This window comes from Melozone crissalis, unplaced genomic scaffold (genome assembly GCF_028551555.1).
Source record: "Melozone crissalis strain CALT ecotype California unplaced genomic scaffold, PUWL_Pcris_2 ptg000005l_1, whole genome shotgun sequence".
Taxonomy (NCBI): Eukaryota; Metazoa; Chordata; class Aves; order Passeriformes; family Passerellidae; genus Melozone; species Melozone crissalis.
Window position 1 is genome coordinate 48,517,055 of NW_026535783.1, and position 20,887 is coordinate 48,537,941.

General features: G+C 37.0%; 1 protein-coding gene across 1 annotated transcript in view; it reads left to right on the top strand.

The window, feature by feature from the left end:
• Positions 1–20,887, top strand: part of FCHO2 (FCH and mu domain containing endocytic adaptor 2) — an 86,197-nt gene that overhangs the window by 56,643 nt on the left and 8,667 nt on the right. The window contains exons 13-23 of the mRNA XM_054289977.1: positions 41–219; positions 803–814; positions 1,214–1,238; positions 1,916–1,958; positions 2,881–2,975; positions 7,369–7,472; positions 10,295–10,424; positions 15,677–15,788; positions 16,376–16,531; positions 17,446–17,578; positions 20,400–20,599. Of these exons, the coding sequence (XP_054145952.1) occupies positions 41–219; positions 803–814; positions 1,214–1,238; positions 1,916–1,958; positions 2,881–2,975; positions 7,369–7,472; positions 10,295–10,424; positions 15,677–15,788; positions 16,376–16,531; positions 17,446–17,578; positions 20,400–20,599 (1,189 nt within the window). The remainder of the gene's footprint in view (positions 1–40; positions 220–802; positions 815–1,213; positions 1,239–1,915; positions 1,959–2,880; positions 2,976–7,368; positions 7,473–10,294; positions 10,425–15,676; positions 15,789–16,375; positions 16,532–17,445; positions 17,579–20,399; positions 20,600–20,887) is intronic.

Genomic DNA, 20,887 nt, shown 5'->3' on the forward strand with positions numbered 1-20,887 from the left:
CAGATGACTTTGAGTTATTTCTACCTTAACTGAGACAAACATACCAAAGAGAACCATTTCTATTCATCCAGTGAGTCTGACTCTGAAGATGATGAACCTAGGAGGTTCCATGTAGAAATAAAACCTGTCCAGCCAAATAACAGCTCTCAATACACTATGCCTTCTTTGGATGAATTAAAAGTATCCATAGGGAACATCACTCTTTCTCCAGCAATATCTGTAAGTATTTTGTTCCTTGTATTTTTATGTATAGAAAAGTGGCAAAGAAACAATAGTGTAAACATATATTATAATGTTCAGAATTTTTCTAGGTTCAGTAATTCTTTTTTCTTGTGCACTAGGTCATTTTTGGTACATTTCATATTCCAATATATATAGATTGCGCTTTTATATTGCAATATAACATTAAGTACTTTTCTCATATTTAAAGTCTCCTTTGAGACTTTAGAGTGCTCAGTTCTTGTGTTTGTGCTTGTGCCACATGAGACATTCAATTACATCTTAGTGTTAGCTGAGCATGGCTTTTAACGTAATTTGAAAATTAGTTTTCAATAACATACAAGTCTTTTAAAACAGGTCATATAATGAGGATACATGTAACATTTGCAGTGCAGCTTTACTGATTTATCCTGCCAGTTCATGGAATAATCCTTTATACCACCAAATGATAAATAATATTAGGGTATGCAAGTACAGTATTCAGATCAGAGTGAGACTGGTTCTGATTTTAAGGAAAATAGTGTGCATAACATATTAAAATAATAATTTTTCTCTTTTTTCCCTCACCACATTTTGAAAGCAGAGGCACAGTCCTGTAAGTAGAGAATGGCTTTTTATTTGCATTTGTAGTTAAAACTAAGTGTAGTGTGTGAGGGGACTTGTTGGGAAAACATGAGGAGTGCTTCGTTTCATCTGTACCATGTGATAGATACATTGGCTGTTTAATTCTCTGTCCCAAACACTAAAGAGATTTAAAAATGCTGCTCCTTTTGTCAGCTCTGCAATATTTATTCCTGCATTTTCAAACTGGTATGCTGCCTGGTTGCTTTGTCCAGACTCATGTTCCATGGTCTTCCGCAAGCTCATGATATTTTTACCTGGCACTGAAAATAAAATATCACATAAGAAGTTGAGTGGAAATAAGAACTCTTCAACTGTTAAGTGGTTTATTTCACAGTAGAAGAACTTATTCCTATTTTTTTTCCTGTTTCAGGCACAAATGAATCAAAATTCATCCAGTAAGTGTGAATCTTTTAGTCTGTTAGTTTTTTAACATAGAATGAAAACAAAACTTTTTTTTAATTGTTGGAAACATAAACTTCTTAAATATCTATATTTTAAATTGAACAAAATGCTTCTCTTGTTAGTTTTATATAACTATTCCTTATCTATGTACTTGGCTGTTCCCTGTTGTGAGGACCTGTCTGACAGTAATGAGGAACACATCCAGATGCCAAAGGGGTTGCCCCATAAGAAAAACTTCTGTGCAAGTTCCTGAAACCCTTCCACCTGTTCAAGTTTAGGATGATCCACAAACCAGCAAAGAACACCATGTTTATGATATAAAATACTGACATAGAGGATAGAGCATTAGCTTCTGTTACTCAGGGTTGGGGGTTTTTGGTTTTTTTTGTCAATGGGGAACCAGACGAGATTTGCTGAAGAACATTGTTGTAAACAGTATAATTCAAGGAGGAAGTTTCAAGCAAACAACATTGCCTTATGAAGTGCAGTGGTCTATGTAGTCTTCTCATAGTTAAGGAAACTTAAGTTATGAGAAATCATACATTTTCTTTTTTCCATTTTGATAGTAATTTGTTTGAACTGCCAACATGAATGTTAAATATCTTTTTATAATGAAAATGAAATTTTTATGTTTCACACTTTTAGTGATAATATGGTATCCTTTTCTTAGGTGAAGAGTTAACAAAATCAAAATTTTCTGCTCCAACTACTGAGTAAGTTAAAATTTTAAATTCTATCAAGTGCTGTTTTGCAGGAAGTTGTTCTTATTTTTCTAAACTCAGAAACTCATTGGAAATGACAGCTGAGTCCTATCTTAAGTTGTACATCTATTGCATTATAAGCCTATGTATATCAATGGATATTTACATTCATTTGTTTACCCCTTCTAATACATTTGATTTATTGTGATCAATCTCAATTGGTATTTATAATTACATAGCTACACAATGTTTTTAAATAAGACAGACTTAGTCTTCCATGGTACAGTGTTTAAGATTGCAAAAAACAAATTTACACTGATCTGCATTGCTTATGTGTATATATGCTGAAATGAATGAATTTGAAGATGTAGGTCTCAAAAAGTTACAGTTATTTAACTGACATTATGGAGTATGTCCCCACACAAATTTTCACCGAAGTTTTGGCTAAGACAGTCTCCTTATGTGTAAATCAGTTCTTTGACCTGCAAATTTTGACTACTTCTTTTCTTTTTAGATGCAAAGACTAATATAGACTAATTTGTCAGAAGTTTTTATCATATTATTGAGGGACTTTTTACAAGAACTATGTAGTGATAGGACTAGGAGGAGTAGCTTTAAACTGAGAGTAGTATTATATTAAATATATGGAGGAAGTTCTTTACTGTGAAATCTGGTGATATGTGGAAACAGGTTGCCCAGAGAAGTTCTGGATGCCCTGTCTCTGGAAATGTTCAAGGCCAGTATGGAGGAGACTTTAAACAACCTGGTCTAGTAGATGTCAGCATGGTTGGAACAGAATTTTTAAAGATCCCTTTGAAGCCAAAATGTTCTGTAATTATTATAATTATTATATTATCAAACTACTAGTGAAGTTTGTGATTTTTATGAATGCATAAATCTTTAATTTCTATTCCAATTTTAACTCTTAATATAGAAAGGGGAACAGTGACTTCCTCGCATGGGATCCACTCTTCAGCACTTCTCTTGAATCTTCCTCTTCAGCTTCTTTGGCATCCTCATCTTCCTTAGGTAAAATATTCATGGTAGAGATGGTGTTCAATATATTTCTGGATGTTGTGGTTTTTCAGTTACTGCAAAGGGGTGTGCTTTGATGCATAAATTATAGAATTTTATAAAGTAGTATACTGTCTTACAAGTATTACATGACTGAGAAGGCAGCATATATGGCTTTCAAACTAGAGAGCAAGAAGGAAGAGGGAGCACTAGACACTTCAAGAAAATTCTGTTTTGCTCCTGCCTTTTTTATTGCCTTCTCATACTTACTGAATAATTGCTCATCATCTAGAATGTAATCAATTTTTTTTCAGGTGGTAAGGCTGGGAGATTAAAAGGTGGTTGTTGCAGCAACTGTGAGACAAGCTGAGCTTGCACAATGAATTGGGATGGATTTCTTCTTTCCAGGAAAGTTGGCTGGGCTATGTTGTACAAAGGCATTGCAGAGCTTTGCTGTCAGGAACTTGTTTCCTGTAGGAAGGCATGATTCTGTTGGGAGTTGTGAAAGCATAATCCAAGGGGAGAGGGATAAAAATGGCAGGACTGAGACATGAATTAAGCTGAGATCCTGAAAGCAGGGATATTGCAAGGAAAATGATGGTGTGTGGCATATGGGAGGTGGAGGGAGAGAGCTCATGTTGCTTGGGAATTTTGGGTTGCAGGATATTCGTGTTGGTATGACAAGTTGGCAAGCTTTCCTGAAACCTGGTCTTTGCAAAAAATAGTTCCATACATCTTTTCAGTCTGCCTACTGTGTATTTTTACTCAAACATGTTAATTTTTTCTTAATGTAGACACTTTCCTCCTCCCACACACCTGAGAAAGGAAGTGTGTTCACTGATTTTTTTTAACTAAGTACTTGTATTCCAAAAATAGTCCTCACTTCCTTGTTCATTATGGCTTTCTAGTAGTTTTCTTCTGTGCATAATCATGGCGATTGAAGAACAATAAGGAAGATTACATGTATCAGTAGGAGAATTCTGAAAAACAGGTGTTATTTTTCAACTTAAGTAATGTTCTTTTAGCAGCAATCAACATTGCTTTGTAACACTTCAGATTTTAAGAACTTAGTCTTTAACAACAAATTGATGTTCCTTAAAGGTTACAGTTTTAATAAATCTGGCTTACAGAATTCCTTATAACGCTCTCATCCTGATTTACATAATCAGTCAGTAGTATTGGCAAGTGAATCCACCATGTGTGTGGTGGATTCACATGTAAGAATAAATTCTAGAGAGAGATACATTACTGGAATTCTCTGAAGAAAATTGGTGCTTTCTTAAAATACTCAGTTTTGATAACTTTGGTCTTGTGTTGGAGTCTGCAGAAAAAGGCAGAGGATACTGAACTTGTTGTACTGGTGGTTGTAGCTGTATTCAGGTGTTTATTGCTGTGCCTGGATGAGAAGTGAAAACAGGTTAGGAAGTCATCATACAGTTCCTCCTGACAGCAGAATTGTGGAGAAAGTAGTCTCTGGCTGATGTGTAATGACAGAGATCCATAATATCCTCTGTACCTCTATCTGACAGGGAGTCATCTACCCTAGTCATACCCATTAGGGTTATACACAGAGCCCTGCAGTTCATTGACATTGGTGCAATAGTGGGTCTTGTGGGCATAAATCAAGTTTAGATACATCTGTGCCTTGGCAAACTTTATCTGAGAAATAATTCTTTCAAGCACTGTTGTTCTAGAAGTTAACTAAGATATTTACATTTGTGAAATAATCTGTAGAATTAAATAGAAAGTAAGTGTGCCAAAGTACAACAAATTTCTAATACATTTGGGGTAAAAAAAAATTGGATCAATGTAAGTCATGCTGTTTAAATTGAGTTCTAATGCTTGCTAACTTGCAAGTAAGTTTTTAAAGTTTTTAAAAAAATATTTATCAGATGGCATTTTCCTCAGAATCAATGTTTATCTTCAGCTTGAAGGTTAGTAGTAAGCTGGTGCTTTAAGTTTTTGAAAATCTCAGTCCCAAACTTAAATTACATACATTAGTTGTGTGGAATACCGTATATGTCTCTTATGGTTTAAACATTTGTTTAACTATTGTTTTATAACCATGTTAATCATTGAACTCTTAAACTACCTTGGTATTTGAGCAGACAGTGGTTTATGCAACACAGAAGTAATCTTTGGTCATCCATGAATAATCCCACTTTATTATAAGTTTAAGCTAACTTTGTTATCTTGAACAAACACAACAGACATTTTTTAGCTAGTTCTTGATATTTAAAAAATGCTTCTATTAGTTATCCTCCTTATTTTCATCCATATGTATTTTTTAAATAGTTCTTAACATGTCCACATTGTTTTTAAATAGGATTTTTAGTAGTATTTTAAAGCTTTTGAATGATAGTTAAAATATCTGCTTGAAAGGGAAAAATGTGTTAAAATTCCTAATGTTAGGTGGACTTGAAGAATGTATTTTTTTATGGTGAAAGGACCACTGTAGTAAGGAAAACTGTACTTTTGATCTGAACTTTCAAATATGTTTCTTTTTTTATTTTGGTTATCACTTCTGTTGCTCCTAGCTCTGCCAGTCTGCAAGATGATGAGAATTGACTAACCTTGCATTTTCTGCTTCTATTGTCATCTAGAGCAACAGGCAACAGCAAATGCAGGGAATACTTGTGGGAAACTCCTTTTTTCAGCAGTCATAAGATTATAGGATGAGAGAGGGGAAAAAAACTGAGGTGGATGATGCCTCATCCATATTGTTACTCACAGATTGATAGACACATTAACTATCAGACTGAATCTTGTGGCTCCATTGTCTTCATTCATTCACCTGAAAGCCAAATCCGTTGGACCTTCTATGACAAATATTAGGACTAAGAGGATCAAAGTCTTTGGAATAAGCAGGATAGGTTTGATTAAATAAGGAAGGAAATTAAAAGCAGAAAGCTGTGGAGAGGAACCAAAAGTGGAGTAGGATGCAAGAAAGAAAAGACAAAGATGAGAAAAATTAAATCACAACAGGTAGGAAGTCAAAAGAATAAGGAAAGTTGTGAGAAATAGAGCCTTAAGTGGAGACATACACAATAATTTTTTTTCATGTACTAAAAAATGGAAAGGGACGTGGTTGGCAGTATGAATTAAGTACATATGATATGTGACTGGCTTTTTTCCTTCTTCTATTTGTGAGTTGTTACTTTAGTAGAGCAGTTATTTTTCATGCTGGCTGGTAGTCCTTCTGTAGTGGATATTGAATACTTTTTTGAATATTGAAAATTTTATCTTTTCATTGTTGGTCCTAGTTTCAATTCTTCCCTTTTCCTTCAGCTACCCTAACAGAGCACAATAGAAGCTCTTCATCATCTACCACTGATTTGCCTGGGTGTAGAATATCTCAGTCTTTGCTTGGACACCAGACAGATTCTGGGTCTACAAGCCCATCCTCACCAGGCTTTACCATGACCACTTTGTGCAAATCTGGTGTTACAGCAGCGCCATCAGGGAGTACCAGTACTTTATCCTGTTTTTCACGGTCTCAGAGTCAGTGGATTTCCTTTGCTGATGAACTTCTTACAATTAGACACACAAGCACAGACAAGAAGGAGCCCCAAAGATTGCATTTTAAAACTGAAAATGCCTGCCTTGCCTCTTCTGCTTTGCTTGGGAATTCTTCCAACAGCTGTGCTTCTGAGGATCAAAGCGACCTTTTCAATAACTCTATATGCCATGAACAATTATTCATTGAAGAAACTGGCACTGCTACTGAAATATCTTCTGCATCATCTTCAGCACTACTGGACTATAGTTTAGTGTCTTCTTGTGCTCATACAAATAAGGGTATGCAAAGCATGCATTCTGTACTGCTCTTTGCTAATAACTGACTCCAAAAAGCAAGCTTTGGATTCATTTTTTCTTTTTTTTATTACTGCTCAACTGATGCTAAAATTAACTCATCTTCTTACTTAGAATGTACTAAACTGCTTGTTAATACCAGTTGGGACAGTGAAGTAAATATTCAGCTTGAAATCAGAAGAAAATTCAAATTATTCATTTAAAAGCATTGCTTTTTCTTAACTATGCAGTGTTGCTTTTCTAGAAATGAGAATGTATTTTTGTGGGATGTCAGACAGTAATGAGATCTCAAAGATTAAGCAACTGCATTTGCAAAAACAATTTTTTTTTTACATACAAGCTTCCAAGAGTGGTTGGTATAAAATCGCTTGAGAGAATTGAGAAAGCCCATGATGCTTTTTTTAGATGCAGTTTTCAGGGTATCACATGGCACTATTTTAAAAGCATTTATGATTTGTGGTAACTGTTTAAACATGGCACTTGTACAATAGGAACCTCTAGTACAAACATCACTTCTAGATATTCTACTCCAGTACATAACTATTTATGTTCAGTGTGATATTTCTAATATTTTCTTAACTTTGCTTTATTTCAGCAAGGCCCACCACTCCTCTTTCTGTGGGCACCATTGTACCCCCGCCAAGGCCTGCTTCAAGACCAAAGCTGTCTACTGGGAAACTTAGTGGGATTAATGAAATAGTACGTATTGATTATTATTTTTTTATTTGCCATTTTGACTTGATTTCAGATACACCATTCATTTACTCTGTTACTGTGGAATTACTTTATAGCCAATGTTCAAGGAATCACATAGGCAGGTTTTCAACATTGCCAAATAGGCATGGTAATAGTTTATGATAACTATCTCATTACAACAGATAATTATTAACACAAGTACTAAGGTCCAAACCATAATTTTTGCATCAGCTGAATGGTTTTAATTGAGCAAATCGGTAATTTGATAATGAAAAACAAAATACTATTGAAGTTATTAACAAACCTCCCTTGATTTAGGGATATCACCAAAGCTCTGGGAAATGAGTGGGGTTTTTTCAATTGTATGTTGACAGAAGTAGCCCTGTTGTGACTTCTCCTTGCCCTTGGTGCTGGTTTGTGGAGAAGGGAGGTGGTAGATCACAGCAGTTGCCCGTAAGGATAGTGAGAGGTTGCACACTGTCTGCATGTACCTGCAATGTGGGTTCTCCTGCCTATAAGGAATGTGCTAAAGAATGCAAATAACCAAACAGCCTATCAGACTAGGCCATGCCTTATTTCCTCTGTAAATATTAGTATTCTGCAGGTTTCACTTGACTTCCTGACTAAGAAAAATGTTCCTGTGGTAAAATCCTCTTATTGTCTTTCAAGGTCTGAAGATATTTTCACCATATTCTTGGTACAAACAAAATTCTCATCTTATGCTTTGACAAAACTGAGAGAATATTTTAAAATTGTTTCACTTTTCTGTAGGATCAGAACAGAGTTCATTTTGAAATTCTTTTCTCTTTCCAATGCAGAATTGTAGTAATTGCTCTTAGCCCAAGGAATCTGTTCTTCATGTCATTTATCTGTTCTACTATAAAGTATGATCCTGAACAAAGCTACATTCATTTTATACTGTTGCTTTTGAAATTTACTATTATCTGGATACAAGTAGAAGGTTGTCTGTTTTCTTCATTGTATGTTAACTCCCTTTACAATTCTCATAGTCTCTATCAAAGCCAAGAAGTGCAACAAAGTGGGGGGAAAAAGTTACTGTGACATCCTGCCCTTAGGGGAAAGGAAACACCCAAGATTCACAAATGCTAGGGGTCAAAAGGAATGACTAAAGTCAGAGGATCCGTAAAACTCACAAAGCTTTATTATTAAATTATGCACTTGACATGGAAATTGGTATGTTCGTCCCTGACCTACTATATATGTGCATGACAGTGGGTTCTGGATAAAGAGGTAGAATAAAAAAGGAAGAGAAAGGAACATATGAAATAAACAGGAAGAGAAAGGGAGAGAGATCACCAGTCCTGGTTCTAGTGTCAGTTCAGCTGATGGAGTATCCTGGATGGATCACCTAAGCTTCTTGGGAGTACCAGTTTTCCGTACCCTGGAGCTACGTTTCTTGTTTTCTATGCAATTTAGTCATCATGCACAGTTCATTCTTTCAGACCTTTCTGGAATTCAGTCAGAGGGCTTTGGGGGTCCCGGGTAGTCTTGTCCCCCCAGCCCATACCCATTTCTCTGCCTCATTCCTGCACTTGTACTTATCTGCAGGAGCTAGAGCAAGACGTCACAGAAAAGTGCTGCCTACCACTGCATTGCGCCCTCTCCATCCACATCTTGTTCTTTTTCACTTTGTTTTTACCAACAATCTTTGGTTACTATCAGCAGACATCATCAGTTGGTGCTAACAGTCCTTGCTTATTAACAATGATCTGTGGTTATTACCAGCCGCCTTGTCTATTAGTACCAGCAATCCTTGGTTATTACCAACAGTCCTTGATCAGTATCAACAGCCCTTGGTCATTATCAACAGTTTATCTGTTATTACCAACAATCCTTGGTTGGTTCCATTGTCATGCAGCTATCAGTGTTTCAGACATACACATTAGCCCCTTTTCATCTGTGATTCTACAGTTATCCTGCAAAATGATGCTTCAGGGGTTTCAGTCCCTTTCAGATAGGTTAACCCCAGTGTGATCACTAGTTAAATACCTTAACAGTTAAATGTATCCTAAAACCATCTAGAGATTTAGAATGGAAGAGACTTTTATGTTCTCTAGGCCAGCCTACTCAAAAAAGTGCTGACTTCAAAATTGTATCAGGTTGCTCAGGACCATGCTGAGTTTTGAAAATTTCCAGAGTGGGAGATTTTACAGTCTGCCAATCTGGCAGCCTGTCTCAGGATTTTACCAAAAGGTTGCAAGAAGTACTTTTTCCCAAAGTCTGGCTGGCATTTCTTTGCTGTAGCTCTTGCATCTCTTGGAAGAGCCTGACTCTGACTTCTTTGTGTGCCCCTTTTTACCTAGTAGGAGCCTGCTAATAAATCTTCTTAGGCTTCTGTTCTCAGGGCTGAAAAAACCCTGGTCCTACAGCCTGTTCCTCTCTTGATCCTGTACTCCAGTCCCAACTATTTAAATTGCCCTCTGCTGCTCTCACTTCCAATTTATTAGTAGCTCTGCTTTAGCTCTCCAAATCTATGTTTCCACACACACAGCTCTGTAGTCTTAGTTTCTGATACCGTGTTCTGTTATTATTATTGACAGGCTGTTGCATAATCCAATATATTAGACTTGACTACTCTATCAAAAAAAGCCTATAATATATGAAATAATGGTATTTACTCTAATGGAAAATGCAGGTTCTCTGTTTTACATGAAAAACTAGTGTAGATAAAACATTAAAGAAACTATGTTGAGAAACATTATAGAATTGATTGGAGCATGAAATACGAACTTTTCTGTTTACAATATTTTGTTCATGTCTTTAAAACCACTTTGCGTTATATTCTTGTGATCTCTTCTGTTCAGCCTAGGCCATTCAGCCCTCCACTGATTGCTAACTCAAGTCCACCTCCAGCAGCTCCTTTGGCACGTGCAGAGAGCATTTCTTCTATATCTTCTTCTGCTTCCCTCAGTGCAGCAAACACACCTACAGTTGGTAAGTTTAATTAACCATTTTATCTTACTGGAGAAATAGGACAACTCAGCCACTAGGCTGCACCTGCTGCAAGAAACATTTATTGGAGTTAGTTCTTTCATATGCGAGCCCAGGGCTTCAGGCATTCTTTGCAATGTCTGCTTCTAAATGACACTGAGACACAGGAAAATAGATTAAATTAGATTAGACCATAGACCCAGTTATGGCATGTTCTTTAGGGAAATATTATTCACAATTAACATTCCATGAATTCTTATTTGGTATGCTTGTATAGCCATTAAGTACAACACGTTATCATATATTTGTTCAGAAGATGTTATTGTATAGGTACAGAAGTACTTAGGGATACTGAAAAATCTGAATGAATACAAATGTTCACAGAACTGAGTTCTTTTATGTTCTAATGCTTATTTTTCTGCAAGTTAGTTAAGAATATGAGCTAAGCAGTAAAAGCAAAACAAACAATTAAACAAAGATCAAGACGGAAAGGAAAGTCTTCATGTGTTGTCCCTAATTTCAGAAGGTTTTCTCTTGTTTTTAAAGGAAAAGTTCAGTTTGATATTTGATTATCATAGATCAAAAGGAGACGTTGGGGGTTTTTGTTAGTTTGGGAAGGGGAGGGCTTAAGACATTTTAACTTGTCTATTTAGCAGTATTGAACTATTTAACTTCTGAACACAGTTACACCTTTAGACACAAGTTAAATCAAGTTGTCAGCTTATCATTTAGTTATCTGCAAATTTTATTGATGCCAAGGATTCCTCACTCAGGCTCAGCAGCTCTGAAAAGCATCTGTGCAGCACCTAGTGGGAGTTCTGCAGTGGAGTCATTTCCACCCTGTGCAGAAGCAAGGCTACTAAGTTCTGCCCAACCTTAGCTCTTACAGTTCAGTATCCACCAATTTCACAAATGCTGAGAAGCATTGCAGAAACACAACTAATATTTTGGTTGCCAGAGTCTATCCAGGCTCACATCCTCAGGTCTGAGCTCTGGTGTCGAGGAACCAAAAGTTGGTGGCAAGAGTGTCAATATCCCCCAGCTCTGGGGACATATGTGTGTGTGTTGTTGGAAACAGTGGCAGAGTGAAATCATGAAGTGAGGCAGGAGGTAAGGAGGTGTGTGCTGACAGTGAAGCTTGATCTGGTTATTATTCTGGCCTAAGAAAAATAGATAAGGCCAGTTCCATCTGCGCTGGCTGTATGAATTAAATAGCCTTGGGAAAATGGGAAGGACAGTACAAAAAGCTGAAATACTTTGGGGCATGAGAATATAGCTTGCAATACATTCTGTATTCTTTTAACTTTTGCACAATCCAGTGTTCCCCTTACCCAATTTGTTCTGAATAATGGAGAATTGACTGATTGTCTTCTTCCGAGTGAACTTTAAGGCATGCGTAATTTAGTGCTTCTTTTATGCTTTTGCCTAAATTTAATTTGGAAAACATTTTTAATGTCAATTTTTAGCATCTATTTTTGCTTGAAATATTTTGTTTTCTTGAAATGTTTTGTTTCATTTAACTGTAATAGACGATGATCTTTTGATTCAAAATCTTCCTGCAATTGAAAAGCTTTGTGAGACACTGCCAGGTATTGTACTCAAAGCACATTTATGTCTTAGCTAATCATCCTAATATACTACATCTAATAAAATTGTATTTCTTTTGAAACAAGTCTCTCCAGATATTTCTGGTATCTGGCACATACAAGTTGCTTGACATCTCAAGTACATAACAAGTTCTGTGTTGCTGAAATGACCAAAACGTGATGTAAACACTTTTATATAATGCTATCTTCTGTCTATCTAGTTCCCTGTTCCATAAACAAGCTGAAATTTGGCCTCGGTTCTTCAGTTTGTCATTGCTACTTCCTTTCAAGTAAAGTGAATATATTTTTACTTCGACAATCCTAATTCTCCTAACACCTGTTAAGAGAATGTTTCTATATTTACATAAAATATGGATCTTAGAAGGCAGACATAATAAAGATTGTACTTTTTCAGTAAATTTTCTTTTCATGACAGCTCTTTTGCCAGTATTAAAACTGTCTGGATCTTTGTTCCTAAACTGAACTAAAACCATTTTATCAGCTTTATTTAGCTGTCCTTTTAATGACCGGTGATGGAGTCTTTTGTTCTGCAGTTTTGGTCTGCACTTCAAAGGTGTCAATGCAACCGCTTGCATGGTTATGTTACTAGTTCTTGTGTCAGCGCAGCTCAGGAGCTAGTAGTGGTGATCAGGCTGAGACAGGTAGCAGGGGCATTTAAGCCAGGTTTGCCATCAATACCAAAGGTGATAGACCTGGAGCCTTGATCTGGGCTGCAGTCTGAGAGGAAGTTAGGATACCTTCATGCATCTCTGTCACTTCCCTTCTGTCTGAGACCTCACAACAGATGTAGAAAACACTGAAGCTGAATGTTGCTGCAATGAATTGTACTCTCAGCAGCAAGGCAACAAAACTGTTGACTTTCAAAACTGCTGACTTTCAGCATCAGGACAGGCAGTTATGTTTGTTACATATGATAAAATGACAGAATCATGAAGGATGGGAAAAGACTGCCAAGATCATCAAGTACAGTCATTGAATGATCACCACCTTGTCAATTAAACAAAAGCACTAAGCACTTCAGTCATTTCTTGAACACCTCCAGGGATCATGACTCTACCACCTCCCTGGTAGCCTATGCTAAGTGAATAAATTCTTGCTGTTGTCCAGCCTGGATTTCCTCTGGCACAGCTTGAGGCCATTTTGACTTCTCCAGTTCCTGACTGCCTGGGAGAAGAGACTGTCCCCTACTTTGTTATACCCTTTTTCAGGCAATTGTAGAGAGTGATAAGGCTCCCCCTTATCACTCCTTTTGTCCAGGCAAAACATACTGAGCTCATTTAGCTGTTTCTCATATGACTTACTCTCTAGACACTTGCCTTGCTCCATTCCCCTTCTCTGGATGTGCTCCAGCACCAAAATGTTTTCCTTGAATTGAGGCGCCCAAAACTGGACACAGTACTCAAGGTGTGGCCTCACCAGTGCTGAGTGCGGGGAGCAATCCCTGCCCTGCTCCTGCTGGCCACACCATTGCTGGCACAGGCCAGGATGCCATTGCCCTTCTTGGCCACCTGGGCACTGCTGGCTCACGCTCAGCTGCTGTCACCAGCACCCCCAGGGCCTTTTCCTGTGGCAGCTTTGCAGCCACTCTGCCCCAGCCTGTGGCACTGCCTGGGGTTGCTGTGACCCAAGGGCAGGACCCAGCCCTGGACCTTGTTGAATGAATAGTAATTTATTTATTTTTCAGTTTATTGGTTTCTAGGAGAATGCATAGATTTTTGAGTCAAAAGGTGATGAACAGTGGGAGCAGAGTAAGGAAGAGAGAAGTGATCTCATTTGTGGTTCCCCAAATAGGTCTCAGAGAAATATATATACATATATATTTGCTTTGGTGTTCCCTGAAAAAAAGTTAAAAGCATTTTATTTATTCTAATAAATTTCACTTTTCAGTCAAGCAAACAGTGTTTGTCTTTTACCAATATGAATATAAAGAATATGTTTGCATTATTCTGCATAATTTTTGAAATATTGCTATAAAAATGTACGTAAGGCCATTAAGTAAAAGATTTTAAAATAATTGATATACCTGTATACAAGGTAGTCCTTTTGCTCTACAATTGTTTGTTGTTCCTTAGTGAATTGGCAGAAAAAGACATTAAAACAGCTCAGCAACTGTAGTGACACATTCATTGAAGGTACACGTTGGTTTTAGTGAAGAATAATTCTGGAGTTCAGTATTTCACCAAACAGAATTTCAAGTAATTGACAGTTCATAATTTTATCATATATTTGCCTCTTGAAATAATGGTTTCTGGATTCCTGAGACTATTGAGAATCACAGCTTTTTATTGGTAGTTTTCAGGGGCAGAAAAAACTTCAGAATCTTGATCCATGTGTTGTCTGAAAGAATAAAGAAAAACAACCTACTGAAAAAAAGAATAAATCAGTGGTTTTTAGCCAGAATCATACTAATTAGTTTGTTTAAGAATTTCTGATTTTCAACATTTTTGACTAGATCTTTTGGATCTAAGGAGGCCTAAGTGATGCACAACTGTTTTTATGGCACTGACAAGCACTCTGAACATTTTACTACCTTATGTGAGAAATTGTAATGGAGAGAGAGGCATGAGGTAGCAGAATTAGACTAGCTGCTGTCTTTGGTTCTCTTTCTGTCACTACTTCATTCCCTTGTCTCTTAATTTAAGGTCTAATATGAGATATTAGGTGCTCTGTGAAGAGCAAGGTCCCAACTTTCTTTTTACTTCTGAAGGAGCTCAAAAAGGACAGCCACTTAGAGTAAGTAGGTTTAATTTGCCATGGGCAATATTATACAGAAGCATTTTGTCTCTCCTTTGTGGTATGAAAGAGAAATTTTTCAATTTGCTTATGAAAAGATAAAGACTGTGCCTCCTTTGTGATAGGTAATATTATGTGATACAGACCATTTTTTCATGGTACAAAAAACATAAGACGCTATCTACTACACTACTGCACTAAGAAAAAAAAGAAGTATTGTCTTTCATATTCCATACACATGTAGAAAATTTGTGAAAAATGAAATCCCATGAAAACCTGTTTCATCAACTATATGCGCATTTCAAAAAGCCTTCAAATGAGGTCTTGGTTGATATAGCTCTGTATTGGAATTGTGTTGTGTTTGCACAAGCAACAAGTGAAAACTTCTCCAACAATTTCTGCTTGGGAATTGCAATGTTTGTTGGCTGAAAAGGTTAAAAGAATGTTAAACCGTTCACTTATGTGGGGTAATATTGATGAATTTGCATTTAAGTTCATTTTTACTGTAAGAGAATTCTTTGTATTTCTGTCACCATTTTATCATGCATTTTTCCATATAAAAAAGCATACAGTAGGGATCTTTTTTTAAAAGCATTCTGGTCAATTTGCTTTGGGTCTGTTGACTTCACCCCCACCAGTAGCCATTTTAATGCTGTGTTCCTCTATCTCATGTATTTCCTTCTGTCTGTTTACATAATGTCATACCAATAGTCATACCTATGTTCTTATGCTGCTGAGCAGCATTTTGGTGATGCTATTGTACTGTACTATCTATTTCTACACACCTTACAAGTGATACCTCCGTTGAGACTGTAATGTTGGTGTAAACTCTTGTGAAAATTACAGATGTAGTCAACCATTCTGAACTCTGCTAAGCTTTTTGAAAATTAAATTTATACACTGTATGTATTCTAGGTGTTTCACGTGGTCCCAGCCCCGTCAGCCTTGGAAACCAGGACACCTTGCCTGTTGCAGTAGCTCTTACTGAATCTGTTAACGCCTACTTTAAAGGAGCAGATCCCACAAAGTTAGTTAATAGTGAATTGTGTTGAATGTATTGAGTTACAATGAGAAAAGACAATGGGTCTGTTTTCGTACTGGGGGAGGGGAATGAGTATGCATTAGAAGGGGAATTAAAAGGGGTTTTTTTCCCTGGGTATGAATGAGGCTTATTGCTCTGCAATGGCCTGGGTCCTGCCAGGAGTTCATATATACCTGCTTTACACAAATGTGTTCAGTGACAGCACAGAGAATGACAAGGATTTTTATCATTGTCAGGTAAGTATTACATATAATTTTGTGCAGCTGAAAGCACTTCCTTCCCTGTGACATCCTTTGCTATGCTACTTAGGCCTTGCCTAGGCAGAGCCATATTGTCATGTTTTCAAAACTTGAAAAATATCCAAGACTACTGTATGCTTAAGCAGTTAAATCTTTTTATTTCTTATTTCATCTTACTTCCAAGCTGAAAGTGGCAGTACTAGTCACATTGGCCTCATTTGAGATTGATTTTCTGTTTTAAATTTGGTTCATAAGATCATGAAATTATAGTGGTTGCTTTAAAATAAGGCAGTAAATGAGTTGCAATGAAGCTGATTTTTTATTCTTTTCTAGATGTATTGTGAAGATTACTGGTGATATGACAATATCATTCCCAAGTGGGATTATTAAAGTATTCACCAGCAACCCATCTCCTGCTGTGCTCTGCTTCAGGGTGAAAAACACCAGCAAACTAGAGCAGATTCTTCCAAATGCACAACTTGTATACAGGTTTCCTATTTTTTTAACATAATTGTAAGCTACATAATTTGTGGAATTGTTGTGTATGTAAATCAGAATTCTTTGCAGTCTGGTTGATTGAATTACATGTAATTTAATTTTCTGAATTAATCTTGTTCAGCTTAGTTCTCTCTCTCCACTGCCACTATTAAAAATATCAATGACTACTGGAATTAAAAATTGTGCTGAGTATAACAGGAGCCATAAGAAATAATTTGTAAATGTGTCTGTCTTTTCATATGCATTTAATAAATACTTTCTTTACACAGCAGTAATAATGGTAAAACTTAATTATGAAATAGTAGGCTTAAATGGAAAACAAGTAGTAGGAAATTCGTGTAATCTCATTTGCCATCTACTAGTGTATTTTAATCATTACATTAATCAGATTCTTTACATAATTGTCTCTCAGATGAGTAGCAGCATGCTTGGGAGAATTTGTAGGAAAAAAAGGTTGTTGATCAAGTAGGATAATTGTTGAAATTGCACTTGGAGATATTGATTCCTAAAAAAATAGAAAAGCTGGATTTTTTTTAGCAGAAAACCACTTAAATTGAGTAACTTCTATTTCATTTATTGGAGAAATTACTTCAACACTAAGCTAAATGTTTTTTTAATGCTGTACTTTTATAATTACTAAAATAATAAATCAAACCATATGCACGTATTCTTTTCTATTTAATTTCCTTTTGTTAGTTCATACTTAATGTAATGAATAATTAATACAAAATTAAGTTTAATTACTGTTTGACATGACAGTTTATAATTGAAATGTTAGCAGAGATGTATCTGACAAAGTGAATTATACTGAAAAAAGCATATTTTGCCAAAAAAGATTAAAATGTCTGGTATCCTTGAATGACTGGTGTAATATTTCACCCCTAATTAGTGATCTTTCTTTGTAGTGATCAGTCACAAAGTGACTCCAGTACTAAAGACTTTTGGATGAACATGCAAGCTATAACTGTCTACCTCAAGAAATTATCAGAGCAGAATCCATCTGCATCCTATTACAACGTGGATGTTCTAAAGTATCAGGTAAACACTTTTATCCTTTTGAAGATTTTAATATATATATAATATATATAGTATATATAATATATAAATATATTTATATATAAATATATTTATATATTAATATATTTATATACTATATATATACTCAGAAATTAAAAGAATTATTCTTTATCTGCCAGCATGGAGGTGAACTGTCATCCCTCATCTCTACTTAAAATGCATAGACTCTGCCCAGGCTTAGCACATTATGTTTCTTGTCATTGCCTAAGATACAGGGCTTGTTTCAGCTTACTAATGCTTCGGATCAATCCTACAGGCAAGCTTCAAACACTGCTTTTTTTGATATTTGTCAGCAAAGTCAAATTCTCCTTTAAGAAATTTGATGGGAACTTCTTGTCATTTGTACTTGGACTGTCTTTGATTTTGCAATTGCCTACACTTTGGATGCTGTCACTGAAAAATTTTAATACATGGTTTGCAGTTGTAAGAGAGTCGGTTTAGATTAGATATTAAGAAAAAAGTCTTTCCTCAGTGGGTGGTGAGTCACTGGCACAAGTTTCCCAGAGACATTTTGTTTTCCCCATCTATCCCTGACAGTATTCAAGGCCAGACTGGGTACGCCTATGAGCAGCCTTATCTGGTGAAAGTTGTCTGTGCCCATGATGAGGGTGGGTTGGAACTATATGATCTTTAAGGTCTCTCCCAACCCAAACCATTCTATGATTCTATCTGAGAATGTAGGACATTCTGATTTCCCACAATGAGAAATAGAACAGTAGTCAGAATGGATTTACTGAGTGTGAGTCAGGCTTGACCAAGCTGACAAACAGCTGTGGTGACATGACTTCCCCTGTGGATGAGGGCAGAGCAGTAGATAGATATTGTCTGCTCAGCCTTCAGGATGCCCTTCCACACCACCTACCACAGAATCCATATAGGGAAGCTGATGAAGAACAGACTGGATGAGCAGATGCTGAGGTGAACTGACACCCAGGGGGTATATTGATTTTACAGTTTAATAACTTAATTAATGAATGATGGGACAGAGCGTATGAATCCTTGGCAAGTTTGCTGATGATACCAAATGGGGATGGCCCTCGGGATAAACCAGAGGATTATTTTGCCCTCACAAGGGGGCTCAACAGGCTGCAGAAATGGGCTGAGAGGAACCTCATGAAGTTCAACAAGAGGCACACTTGGGGAAACCAAGTGGAAATTATCATGGCAGAAAAGGACCGGAGGGTTCTGTGGGTGACCATGTTGAACATGAGCCAAAACAATTCGCTGCTCATGTGCAAAGGCAGCAGATGTTCTCCTGGATGGTCTTCTGAGCTGCATTAGGCTAGGTATTGCTAGTAAGTGGAGGGAGGGGATCCTTCCACTCAGCACTGGTAACACCACACCTGGGGTGCTCTGTTCATTTCTGGGTTCATAGCTAATGAGACTAGATAGTGTTCAGCAAAGGGCCATGAAGGTGATGGTGGGACTGGAGTATCTGTCCCATGAAGAAAACCTAAGAGTGTTGGGACTCCTGAGAAAAGGGAAAATTCAGGGAAATCTCATCAATATGTATAAATACCTGAGAGAGGGCACAGAGAGGACAGAGTTAGGCTGTTTTCACTGGTGCCCAGTGTCAGAATCAGAGACAATGGATACATGCTGAATCACAGGAAATTCCTTCTGAATGGCCAGAACCGCTATTTTTCTTGTGACAGTGGCTGAGCACTGGGCACAGGTTGCCTAGAGGGGTAGTGGAGTCTCCATTCTTAGAAGTGTTCAGAAGTTGTCTGGAGCTTAGGCAGCCTGTTGGAGGTGGCCCTGCGTGAGCTGGAGGGCTGGACCAGACAGCCTCCAGGAGGTCTCTGTCAACTTCACCCATTTGGCGCATCAGTGAGATGATGTTCTTGCTGTTAATAAAATATATTCAAGACATACTCACCTCAAAGAGAAAACAGAGACTTTCTAGGCCTGCCTTGAAATGTTTGAACATCTGAGACAACTGTCTGCGCAACAAAAAAACCCTGAAAATTACCCTGAAAACTACTCTGAAAAACACTGAAAATAGTCCAGCTGTTCATACCTGTAGTTTCCACATCTGCCTAGTGTGGTTTAAAATCCTGGCATACTGAACCTGCAAAAAGCATGTTAGGCACACAAATTTCTTGAGAAAGGTGAGAGGAAAAAACATTTGGTTTGCTGAAATGAGTACTACATATTCTTGTAAAAATGAGGCATTGGCATGTGGAAACCCGGAAAAATCAAAATGGTTTTGGGCAGACACAAAAAGGCCAGAGGCATCAGGACATAGGAGATTGCTCCAACAGATTGAGAAGGTGGTTGAGATGCATCAGCACAATAGAATGAGCTCAGCTACAGAAGCAGCATTCACCCCTCCTGCAGCAGGAAAATAATGCTTTGAAGAGGTTAGAACTATTCTGCTGGTGGCCTGTCCCACAATGACAGGTATTGTTCTCTGGTGCTGCCTGGTTGGGCAGCTGAATTGGCACAGCACACAACTGCTAAGGATGAAGTCATTTTGCTGTAAGCATGCATCTTGCCTAAGGCAGAACACAACAAAAACAAACCTTACAAAAAGTTATAAAAAAGCAGGAAGGAGCCTCATAGGCCAGAGGGAGTTCAAACCTTTTCTTCAAGTATTTTAATTTAAAATTAAAATAACAGGAATTCCTTTAGGCAACAGTCCTCCAAATTCTGTGATTAAAAGGTCAATTGTTATCTTGATATTTTGTCAGCACTGAGACTTATCTTAATTACCATCATCCCCTAATTCTTCCCAAAAGGTGGATATCTTAATTGTTTTCAATGGTTTGTTCTTTTACAGGTATCTTCAAATGGCATACAGTCCACTCCATTGAATCTTGCAACTTACTGGAAATGTGATGCTAGCACTACTGATGTGAGAGTGGATTATAAATACAATCCAGAGTCTATGAATGTGCCTAGTATGCTGTCTAATGTCCAGGTTGTGGTACCAGTAGATGGAGGAGTAATAAACATGCAGTCACTTCCACCTGCAAAATGGTAATATTAATTCTTTTCAGTATGTTTTCAGATGCATGTCAGTGCATTCTTTAGTGTCATAGCCTGAAAAATTTCACAGGAAGAAATAGCAAAATGTGTAGTATCAAATGTCTAGATATTTTGTAGTCTAAATCAGAGATCACGTGCCTCCAGTTCACATAAACTGAGTGAGTACCCATCCCAACTGTGTAGTAATACAAGCCTTTATGAGTTTTCCAATGTTTGCTTTCTTTTGTCTGATAGAATAGACAATTTTAATACAGTAATTTGAAGAGGTTAAAAAATATT